The sequence below is a fragment of the Syngnathus typhle genome, linkage group LG15 (genome assembly GCF_033458585.1).
Source record: "Syngnathus typhle isolate RoL2023-S1 ecotype Sweden linkage group LG15, RoL_Styp_1.0, whole genome shotgun sequence".
Classification (NCBI taxonomy): Eukaryota; Metazoa; Chordata; class Actinopteri; order Syngnathiformes; family Syngnathidae; genus Syngnathus; species Syngnathus typhle.
The window spans coordinates 8273639-8286007 of NC_083752.1; the positions used below are offsets into that span (position 1 = coordinate 8273639).

The following is a 12369-nucleotide window of genomic DNA, read 5'->3' on the forward strand; positions in this document are numbered from 1 at the left end:
GTGGGACTGTGCCTTGTGTAGCCATGTCTTTGACTCCAAGGATGCACGTTATGCTTGGAGACGAGTGTCGGCGCAAGGGGAACTTTTTGTCATACGTAGAGGATAGGAAAAGGAAAAGCCAATGATAACTGCTCCGTCCCTGCATAGCAATCATTTCAAGTAGGGGTGTAAATTGCGGGTTTTGTCACGATACGATATCATATCGATACAAAGAACTACGATACGATATTTGCCGATATCTTAAAGCCTGCTGCGATTCATTCACGATATATTGCGATATAGTGCTCTACGATCGATTTTTTTTTTTTTTTTAATAAAAAATATAGAACAATATCCTGATTTAGCTGTTACGCTGACAAAGTTGGCGCATTTTATGAGTTTATATTTAAAAACATCAGACATTCACATCCCTATCCACTTTACAGAGCACTGAAAGAAGCCCCGAGTAGTCATAATGCTGAAGGATGCCCCCGCAAGTTGTCAAGACAGTCATACAATATGTAAACAGACAGAGGAAAAAAAAGAATGTTTGGGAAAAAAAATGACTGCTAAGACTGGCTTAGTAAAAGAAATAAAGTAAGTATGTGGAAGAATTCAAGGAATGTTTAAACAGGTTTGTAAAGTATGTGTATGCATGATTAAGATTTGGGTAAGACAAGACAGAGCGTAGGAGAGAAATAAAGGGCACAAGGATCGATAGATACAGTTAAACACAAACAAGAGACTTGTGACGGTTGCAAAAATGACCGGGTGGTCTGCCAGAGACAGCAAAATCTTTCTGTTCACAAAAAAAAACTCAGAGGCCAGGTGTGTGGGAAAACTGACTTTCTTGTTTCTGCAGTGCATTTCAAAACATGCTCCTATCCTGACTAAGTTAAAAAAAAATGCATGAGCAGACAGATGCTCTTTTCAGACATACATTAGAGGTTGAGGTGAGATTCTTCAAACAAACCACCCCCGCTACTCAGATCCCTTGAAGAGTAATCGACTATGCACACTCTGGACATTGCTTGAAACATTCAAATCTTAACTTACCATCCCGAAGGATGACAACCCACAAACCACCGGCAAGGCTGACAGACAATAAAGAATATTAAACTGCCGTACAAGCGAGGAACAATTGAGTTGATGGACTTTTAAATCGCTGTGGTAAATACAAATCATAACTGCATTTTCCTCTAACAAAGACACGCTGATAAAACTTGTTCAATCTTGCAAGAAGTACTTCAAGTGAAGACCAGGGGATCCCGATTGCTGTAACTAATAGCAATGTTTAGAAATTGCAGCAGAGATTACATCCATTAATTTTTCAAGAAAAAAAACCCCAACACATCCAGGGACTAATGTCAGAGATTGTTTTTGATTTACATGCAATGGAATAGCGTCAATTGTTTTGTTTAGAAAAGCAACACTACAGTTTCCGTTCAATCCAACTGCAATATGATGTGAAATGAAGAAAACAATAATTCTGTCTAAGAAGGATGTTGATTTATTTTTGATTGATTTGTAGTTCAAGGTTCCACAAAGTGTTGCTTCCATTTTCTAATTTATGCAAATGTTATAAGATGAGTCACTAATTCTATTCACTCCAGTGGGGAAGCAGAATATGAGCACGGATTATGACCGATGATAGTAAAAACTACTCATAATTTTCACAGGCTTCATAACTTGAAATTAACCATCTTTATAAAGAATACAGCTTAGCAGCCCTTTATCTCACACTTGCCGTCTTTTTTTTCTTTAAATGGAGTTTTTCTGACAGCAAATGGAGAGATTCGATGTGGTCTTTATAAGCTATTCAGCAGTGTGCTGTATTATAAAAACTGTGACTGTGTCAGAGTTAATGTATGCTATGTCCATGATACATATTAATAATGTACTATGTCAAGTCCTTTTTATTCTCTTTATAGCGCTCAATATGTGTTGTTTGTTTTTGTTTGGTGAATTGTGTTCAATTTCCAATGCAAAGTCTTCAAATAAGTGTGGTCTCTCTTTTTGGTCTGTTGTCTTTTGTTTGCAATGATGCATCTTTACAAATGCACCCCCTCCCCCTCTACTCCCTTGCGTGACCTTCTTCCCAGCTGCTGTGAGACTATGTTTGTGAAAGATGTACTCAAGTGAAAACACCACCAAAGCTCACATGTGCCCTGTCAGAGCCAACAATGACCTACGTGGGCTCATAGTTCTGGTCACGCATGTCTTCCAAAAGTTTCCTTCAACTGTAACTGTAACTGTTTCTCTCTGACCCCCCCGCCCCCCTGACCCCCCGCCCCCCTCCACACACACACACACACACGCACACACACACACCACCACCTCCCCCTCGGACTCAATCTCAAATCAATCTTTGTGTCTTCCAAAAAAAAATGTCTGATGTTTTCAGAGAAAGAATAGACAATTTTAAGCCATAAAGGAACATGGACATTGGCCTTGACGGGCCAAAAAAAGATGGTCTGGATCTGCAGGAATTAGACACACTTCAAGACAGCCAATAAACCAACAAAAACTGGCTTTTTTTTCCCTTCCTCTTCTTTTTTTTTTTTTTTTTTTTTTACAATTCCATAGGAATGAAAACTAGCAATATGCAATGGAACTTTTTACCAGTTTGAAATCAAGGATGTGGAAATTCAACAGAACTGCAATGGATTTGCTATGGCAATCTTTAATCTGCAATAATACTAAATATCTCAAATGACAAATGCTTTTTTTCTTCCTGAAATATATGTCTCTGTGGTTTGACTCTTTGGGGATGCATCCCTCTCAGTATCTAACACACACAAGGCCTCGATTTACCCTCTCGAGTAACCTTCCATCATACCTGTGTCTATTTCTACAACTCCTATACATGGATTAAAAGGAGGCGTGCTATTCTGGAATATTATTCAATAAAACAACATATATTTGTATTGCTGTAAGCAGTGCTGTTAGTGTTTTGTCACCATATGAAGAGAATAACATTCAAACAAATGCAACATTGATCTCCCTTTGGTCTTGTACTGTATATTTAACACCTAACACCAGCCATTTTGTTTACGCAATGACTGCAATGTAGACCAACTTCCACTAGGTGGCAGTAAAAAATAGAACACAGCGTGGTTGGCATATTAATCCATGAGTTCAAAGTGACACTTTACTGCAAGAAAGTGACACTCAAAGAGTGACTAATCTGTCTCTATGTGACAGTCTAGTGATCGACTGCTGATTTGTCCAGGGTGACCCAGCCCGCATCCTTTGCCACCATGTACAGCATAACTTGGATAAATAATGATCACATTACATATCCTGCAGTGCATTCCAAAAATTTGCACAAAAGCATATGCGGGTATAGCCTGAGAAAGGCTGAAGAATTACAATGCAAACAATTCAAGGGTGATGCAAAACATTCCAGGAATCTGGAAGAATTCCAATATGGGAGGAAAAAGATGCAATCTCAACCTGCACTCACACCTGTTGTGATTTTTTTGCCATTCCAAATATCACCCAAAAGATGAATTTCTGTAACATTTTCTTACAAATATCCAGACACACTTCTTGAATTTGACTAGACATATTACACACTTCACACACTTGACTCAATGTTGATAGGAACTTTCCGGACAACTGCAACCTTATCGGTAGAAAAGAACATTACGACCATTACGGTATGTAGCGGATATTGACAAATTATACATGATTATCCCTATTCCCTTAATACATGTGGCTTATATAGAATGGCATGAAATAAATTTGTTGGTATGTTGGAAAGCGGAAAAGACAAAATCAAAGCTCTGCTTCCAAAATATTGAATTGTGAAGTCAGCCGTCTTTGTGAAAAGCGAGGATTACTCCAGAATATATCAGATGGGTGAATAGATGCAATTACAACTAGTTCACAGCCTCGCAGTCAATTAGACAGTACAATGTCAGAATGATTACCATGCTAAATGGATAGCTCATGTAGCACGGATTAGAGTAATTAATTTACAACTCATAGTCATGATCAATCTGAGCAGCATCCGTTTCGGAAGATTACTGAGTATGTGTGCCAGTTTGACATACGTAATAACCTCTGCTGCACAAATGCATTTGGGTGACGTCATCGACTCAGTTTCAGTTGTTGCTTTTCAAGTAACTGTTTTAGTCAACTTGTGACAGATAAAAAAAAAAAAAAAAAAAAAAAAAAACTAAATTATAGCCCGCCTCTGCAGTGTGACTCAGAGTAGAATCAGTGGGCAAAGTCTTGTCAGTATCAATAGAGACTGAATATGACCAATGGCAATGTCGTTTTGTCTCTTGTATTTAACTTAAACACAGATTAAATGACAAGTAAATACGTTTCCTGGGGGACATAAAGATATAAATGACAGCAATGTTGTTTTAACATGAAGATCGTGATATCATAATAATGATCATAATTATTATGAAATTCTGTCTGAAATATATTTCTTTCAGTGTGTAATTGTCTGAAATTAGGAAAAACATGTGTATAACGTCGTATTCAGGAGAACAGAATATTTATATTGCGTATTTTTTGGAAACATGGTATTTCATTAAGAGGATGAGCATTTCCAGAGCCTCACTTTCAAGATAATAATTGCCCAATTATAATTGAATATATTCAAATGTTTTATGAAGTAAAGATAGCTGTTAAAAAAATATAGTTTCGTGTGATTTCAGAATTCAATTCAGTGTGAACATTCATGAAGCTAACATTTGCTGGGCACAGTAATATGATAATGAATTGCGGGTCTCATGCAATTATGTGAAAAAAAGTTAAAGAAATTCCACTGAAGTTAACAACAACAGTATCTGCGCGTTTGTTTTTTCGCAGGTATGCTACGGCACGATTTTTCCGGAAATTGTTACGTCATGAAACTTGAAGCGCTCCTTCAAGCGGCGCACGCGTCGAAACTGTGTGCGCGCCCCGCCCACCCGCAGCAGAAACTGACTAAAAAGCTCGCTCCCGCTGTCCACTTCCTATTCAAGGTGCGGCAAAGCAACAGGTGCGCAAGGTGACATCGTCGGCCATACAAGAACCGCCATTACATTTTTTATAACTTGCATTTTGAAAGAACTGGAATTTTTCTAACAAATTTTAACATACAAGCCTTTTGGGGTTTCACCCCCCCCAACCCTTCTATTTAGACCAGTGAGGAATACTATTGAGCAGGTGGCGGTTTCCTACCTAGTTTTGTAGTCAAGTCGTCGTCGAAGAGGAAGAAGAGAAAATGGCCAACTCCGGGTTGCAGATGTTGGGCTTTGTCCTGTCACTTCTGGGCTTGATAGGCTTGATAGTGGGCACAATTCTGCCCCAGTGGAAGATGTCGTCCTATGCCGGGGACAACATCATCACGGCAATAGCCATGTATGAAGGCCTTTGGATGTCCTGTGCTTTCCAAAGCACTGGCCAGATCCAATGCAAAGTCTATGACTCCATCCTCCAGCTCAACAGTAAGTAATACAACTTAAACTGACCATAATCAAACTTATTTTTATAAATAACCTCCCTTTGAACCACACATTTGTCTTTGAGACTCTCTCTTAATTGAAGACTGCTAATTTGACTTTAATGTGACCATACTTGTAAGAACAAAATTGGGCAAATGCACCACACCTGTAATGGGGAAGTTACCAACTGCCTCTTTAAACCACCGTTATACTTGCCCTATTTATTTACAACTGTAAAAATTCCTGTTGCCCGACCTAACCGGTTTAGTTACTTATTGACACTTCTCCCCAGTGAAAATTAAGCATGTTGTTTATTTAAAAAAAAAAAAAAATCCCGATACTGTATAGCATTTATGACATAGTAGAGATTTGTATGTGAATGTTTACAACTTCTGTGTTCTTTCAATTTATCTCTTAACCTTCACTCTCCCGCCACACACATGGGCTATAGTGAATTTTTTAAAACGGTCGCAAAATCATGTGATAGAAAACCGACTGTCAGCCTCACTTGGATATAGAAGTCACTAGGAGGAAGTAGCCATGTAGGCCTACAATATGGAACAAAGTCAATTTACGTTAACTCCATAAACTACATTTTATGATTCTTATCTGTCTGAAGGTGTTTCAAAAACGGGGTTAGGCTAAATGAGTCAGTCATTATTGCACTTCCTTGTACAGTGTTCAAATTAGTTTTAGACATTTTTCCAATCTCAATCAAACATGCGCAACCTGCCTTAACTAAACAATACTACTAAAGTAAAGTTCTGCTCAGGAATCACTTGTGAACAATGGTTTGATGTTAAAAAACAGCAATACAAAGAAGCTAAATTCAGGAACACTGCATGCCTTGACTGGACAGAGGGTCTTTGTTTGTGGGTAGAGGTCACAAGCCTAAAATGTTAACCTGTAGCCAGCATGTGAAATTAGGAGTGTCCTCCCATGATGTAACCTGAAACCTGGTCAGACCTGTTTGAGTTTCTTGCACACTCGAGTGCCCCCCCCCCCCCCCACTATAATCAATTTTCAGGTGTAACCAGTTGAAGTTTGACTCTTTCTATCTTTTAGTATCTTTAAAAAAAAGGTTTCAATGAGGTTATGCACGTTTACCTTTTCACTGCTTGACAAATTGAGTCCTTTTCCCTTAGGTGCACTCCAGGCAACACGCGCCCTCATGATTGTGAGCATTATCGTAACGGTGGCCGGCTTGGGTGCGGCCTGCATGGGGATGAAATGCACCAACTGTGGTGGAGATGACAAAACGCGCAAGTCTCGCATTGCAATGACTGGTGGCATTATCTTGCTGATTGGAGGTAAGTTTTTTATTTTGTAATACACACACACACACACACAATACATCACACATGCGCAACATTTTTTTTAACTTCATTCTTTGGCTACCCACAGCTTTGTGCTCCATTATTGCCTGCTCTTGGTACGCTCATGACATCATCCAAGCTTTCTACAACCCGTTCACGCCAGTCAATACAAAGTGAGTATATGCGCTAATGCAAGATAATCTATTTTTTCTTAGCTCATGTATGAATCAAATGATGTGCTTACCTTTTCTGACTGCTGTGTAATCTTTTTAAAGGTATGAGTTTGGGTCGGCCGTCTTCATTGCCTGGGCTGGAGCCTTCTTGGTTGCAATCGGAGGTGGCATGCTGGCAGCTTCTTGCCCGAGAGGCAAACCTACACCAAAGTATCCCATCTCCAGACCTCCTAGCAGCACTAAGGAGTATGTTTGAGCAGGATAAGGATCCCTTCAAAAAGCAGCATAATTAATCTCGGAAATAGTCAAGACAAGTTGTACCTGTGTATTGGTTTATTCAGGGCAATTTTGAAATGTTACTGTAACTTTATAACCAACACGTTCAAGTTGCTAGCTACTCAAGAAAGTACACCAACTTTGTACTTTCTGAAAAGATGCGGTCAAATCTTACTTGTATTTTAACACTTGAGCGTTCAAGTTTTCATGAAATCTAAAGCACATTCTCCTATTGACCATGCTTAAAAATAGAGACCATGTTATGCTGTGTACTGTCACTGTTGCTTGGTGTTAGTGAGAGGCAGAAAAGAGGAAACATTTAAAATCTTTGACAATATTCATGCCGAATGCCCACAAGTCTTAGTGTCTGGCACCTGAGAAGTGAGATTTATAAATTTCCCTTTATTTGTGCCTTTTATTTATATGAAGACAAATAATTCTGTACCACAGTTGACTGCTTCAATCAAGTGCCAGAGTAAAATGCTTAATTTACGAGATTTTTATTCCCTAGCAAGATTGCCAATGTTTTCAATTTTACCTGCGTCAGTGAAGGTGTTCAATAATTGTGTATGTTAATGGCTTATACTTGTATTCATTTTTAGTTATGGATGTTGCATTTTTTTTTAATTTGTGATAACGACTATGTTGTACATAAACTGGAAATACAAATTTAACTGACTCCTATATTCATTCAGCGACAAAGTCCGTAACTTTGACTTTCCTGACCCCTCGTGGGTATGTACAGTAACTGCAGTTTTAGTACAAGCTACCGTTTATTGCGGATACATTTCATGAAAGTCAAGCCTAAGTAAAATTTAGCCAATTGACGCGATTTTTTTTAAAATTTATATCCGACGCTTCGCATTCTTTAATAAACTGCCCTAATTTCGTCTAACTTTCCATTTATTATGACTTCCTCCCCTCTGAACAAAGATAATGACCGGATTTAAACTGAATTACCCATGTTTTATTCAACCACAGGGCATTCATGTAAATATTCCATTTGACTAGTTACTGCTCACTATTCTTCCTAGAATGTATATATTGGCAGAGTACATTACCTTATCAATCCATCAAATGTGGGCCACATCACAGAATGCATCATAATAATTTATGAATTACGTTAGCGCATTGCAGAAAAGAAAACTCACCAGATTACGCCATGCACTGCTTTATGGCAGCACGTGGAAACCCTGACCAGAGTTGTAAAAATCAGGGCTGTAAAATTTTCAACGCTGACAGGAACCCAAGCATTGGCTAGCGAACCATCTTTATTGAAAACTTGGAATGGTAGTTACTAAACCAGGCTTCTTTATTCAGCTGCCATGCAGGCTTTCAAAGCTCTGGGTACCAATACAAATGGTGGAATAGCTGTCCAATGATGCATTCAGGGATTATGACATGTATAAAACATCAACTGCTTATGTTTTATGTTATGTGAACGAAACCATTAAACGGACGGCCGGCGAAAAACACAAGACAACTTAAGAAACAATCCAAAAACAAATCATATACTCAACAATCTTCTGCTACCTTCGGTATTCCAAACGACCATAATTATTCTGTGAGCCAACATCAAGGTCAGACTTGATCTTACACATTTGTTATCCCACGTTATTGTTCCACCACAAATTTAACTTACATCACAGCTTTTGGTGTCACGCAATAAGATGTTATAATAATGAAAAACTGCATAACAGTCCTTGGTGGCTCCTTCAATAATTCCAGTATAAGATGGCAGTGTCTAATATATAAACCTCTTGTTAATTATCATGCATTGAATGAGACTGAATGAGAGTGAGGCACAGAAAGGTTTAGGGTGGGACAAAAGAAAAAAGGACCTAATAAAAGTCGTTTATTTCGTGTCTGCGACACTTTGTCGCCACTTCCACAGCTCAGCAACAGCCTGAGGATGGACACACACAAAAAGAAAAAATATCTATCAAGCTGACAAACTATTAACAATGAATATAAAAAGGTACCAAATATGCATACACTACCTGGGCATCAGATACTCTATAAGAATTCTTCACAAAGTTTGCGAATTTGGCCTGGACTTTGGGGAGCACTGTGCCCTAAAACAGACTCAAAAATGACTGACAGCACCAAGACATGGACTGATCCCAAAAAAAATAAATAAAAAACGTTATCACTAACCTTCTTCATCATCTCGGTCATCTTTGCTTGAATCTCAGGAAGCGTCAAGGTTTCCTTGGGCGTTGGTGGGGTCTTGGGAGATTTTCCTCTTTGCCTGGGGGTCTTCACCTTTACAGAGCAGTAGATGATATAGTGATGAATTTAGTTTGATTTTGTTGGATTCACGTGGACAAATGCATACAAATTGTATCAATAGGGCTTTGACTCCTGAAAGGCATATGCAACATCGCTTGGCAGCAACAAGTGCAAAAACATCCAAAAGGAAAATAAATATCAGTTACCTGCTTTGGAGTAGTGGGTTTTGAATTTTTGCCATTCTGAGCAGATTTTGGTGTGGCCTTTGCCTGTTGAATACAAAGCTGTTGAGCATAAAACCAGATGTAGCTGAACTGGATATTATAAATGCTTATTTACCTTAACAGGGGTTTCCTGCTCCTCCTCCTCCTCATCATCCCTACGTAAAAAAAGTATGTACATATATATATATATACCAGTTGTCTGGAACCGGTGGCACAGGAAAACCTCCATAATCCTTATTTTTCAATAACCAAATGAGATGTTAACTCCACTCAAAGAGTTCAAGCTAGTAGTAACGCAATGTATATTTGCTGAATACGCACTCGTCGTCTTCATCATCATCGTCGTCGTCCTCATCATCGTCATCTGCATCAAGTGCCACTTTCATCTTTTTCTGCAGAGCGTTAAATGTAAACCAAAGCACATCAAGAAAAAACTGTTAAGGATAACAGATCCTGCTCAGCCTAGCTGCAGTTTACTCAATGCTCATTGGCCGGCTAATGCCACAAACCTTAGACTTGTGCGCAGGAGAGGAGGCGGGTCGTTTCTTGGACAGTATTATATCTTCCTCTTCTTCCTCCTCCTCCTCGTCATCATCATCAGAATCTTCCTTAAATTCATCAGATTCCATCACTGCAGCGGGAATTCAGAAAAGTTAAAAGAAACATCGATGTGGATTTGGACAAAACACGAATTTTAACGTTTAACCATCCTACACCAAAACTTACTGACGAGATGTTGCCCGCTGATATGGATGGGACCAGAACCTGCTTTCAGACGGAACACTGCAGGCGGTGAGATGGTGAAACCCCCAAGACACACCTGGGGGGTCACAATCAGAAATAAACACATTAAGTGTTTACACTAAATTGATGTTCTTCCAGGATTTCATTTGAACCTTTAGCCAGTTAGAAGTTCTTAACACTATTATCACCAAGTCATGACCCAATTTTGGAGGTTCACGTACTGTTCAGAGATAACACAAACCAGTGTTTCTCAACTGATGTGTCGGGACCCAAAGATGCGACCAAAACCTGCACCCGCCCTGTGGTGGATACTCACACATGGCAGAATGGAGGGTTTCAGAGAAACCACTACTGCGGTCACCTTCTGACCCTCAGAGTCTTTTCCTTCCACCTCCACGACTTGAAGCTCATCTTTTGTGGTCGGGTCTGTACACGCCTGCAGAGCATAATTCAGTTCATTGTAAACTTTAAATAAGCCTTCAATTTTCTTCTGCGATTGAGTTGTGGGCAAATGCATGGGTGGTTACCATTCGTAGATCCAGCTGATGCTCAAAGGTATCATCCTCAGGATTGAATGTGACTTCCTTTCCAGATTCAAGCGCACAACCTGATTAAGACAAAGTTGAGACACAAACACAGTTCAAATGGTTGTTCAGTGGCTTTTCTGTGAGAAATATCTATTTAGCTTAAAAAAATACATATCTGTGAAAGGTTTCCAAAGGCTATTTTTGAACAGTGCAATATTCTTAACAACCTTTGACCGTTTGTGACGCCATTGTGACGTAGTGAAATACTAGCATGCCCACACGGGGGCGCCATAATATCACCGTGGCCTTTTCCACGTGGCCTGGCCCAACCTTTACTTTTTACTGGTAGCAAAAAAAGTCTATTCAACGCGAAAAGGTATTTGGGAAAATATAGACCATCAAATCAATAAGTACGCTTAAAACCACTAAACAAACTAAGCTGTGAGGAACAATACAAGTAAAGCACGACACATCGATTACTGCCTTTGTGATTGATTGATTGATTGATTGAATATATATTGATCCGAAGAGGTACAGAGGTGCGGTAGAAGGCACCAGCATCGCCGAATGGACAAAAAGGAGAAAAGAAGGAAATAAAAAGGAAAAGAGAGAACACTGCTGGGAGGCAGCCACTCACGGCGCCATACCAAGAAAAAAAATGGGTACATGCAAACCACTACGAAAGGTACAATAAATCGTCACCGAGTTGTTACATGTTTGTAACAGAGAGCGTTGTACTACGAAATCGCGAAGCATCCATGAAAAGGAATATGTGAGAGGGGAAAGAACCCCCACCTTGGTCCACATGTGAGAGCCAACGTTGAGCCGATTGTACATACATACGATCGGGGGTCAGCGACTAAACCCCTCGCTAGTTAAGTAAAAGTCCAGTGTAAATGATCGCAAGCCGAAACCAAGAATAAGCTAAATAAAAAGAGAGAATACACGTTTTAAAATCAGCATTGCTCGTGCAACTACGGGGGACGCCATGTTTGGGCCAAACACGTGTGTAGCAGCACTGAGCCAGTACGACACACGTTGACCGAATTTGACTAAACGTGTGACTCCCAAACCTCATCGAGTCGCAATAAACAGCCCTACGTATGAAAGCCACACATTATTTTATCCATTTTCATTTTTTAAAAAAAATAACTTATCTACCACGAACACACGAAGAGAATATCCGATGCTCTTCACATTTACGTCAGTAAAAGTGACTCACCGTAAATAAACGTCTGTGGGGCCATTTGTTCTTCGTCCATACCGTTCATTCTGTAAAATTAAAGGACGGTTAACTGTGGAAGCAACTTAAAACAAAGACGAAATGCGGCAGGACGGGCGATACACCTCACACTAGTGCGCAAACTGGCGTGTATAACTCCACCCCCTCGATTCTTCTTCTCTGCTCTTTTCTTCTTTGGTGTTTAACTGCTGTTTGCATACTGTATTGG

At 39.5% G+C, this 12369-nt stretch overlaps 2 protein-coding genes across 2 annotated transcripts; one reads left to right on the forward strand and one right to left on the reverse strand.

Annotated features, from left to right (window-relative positions):
• The first annotated feature begins 4939 nt into the window (after nucleotides 1–4939).
• Nucleotides 4940–7865, forward strand: LOC133168102 (claudin-7-B-like). Its single transcript, XM_061299357.1, has 4 exons — nucleotides 4940–5429; nucleotides 6572–6736; nucleotides 6831–6915; nucleotides 7018–7865. Exons 1-4 carry the CDS (start codon nucleotides 5207–5209, stop codon nucleotides 7169–7171), a joined length of 627 nt encoding a protein of 208 aa, XP_061155341.1. The 5' UTR covers nucleotides 4940–5206; the 3' UTR covers nucleotides 7172–7865.
• Nucleotides 7866–8444: 579 nt separating this feature from the next.
• Nucleotides 8445–12304, reverse strand: npm1a (nucleophosmin 1a). Its single transcript, XM_061299356.1, has 11 exons — nucleotides 12141–12304; nucleotides 10919–10998; nucleotides 10708–10827; nucleotides 10374–10467; nucleotides 10157–10278; nucleotides 9969–10039; nucleotides 9763–9802; nucleotides 9630–9692; nucleotides 9349–9456; nucleotides 9192–9266; nucleotides 8445–9097 (listed from the first exon to the last, which is right to left on the reverse strand). The coding sequence occupies exons 1-11, from the start codon at nucleotides 12187–12189 to the stop codon at nucleotides 9047–9049; spliced, it is 873 nt and encodes a 290-aa protein (XP_061155340.1). The 5' UTR covers nucleotides 12190–12304; the 3' UTR covers nucleotides 8445–9046.
• Nucleotides 12305–12369: the final 65 nt, after the last annotated feature.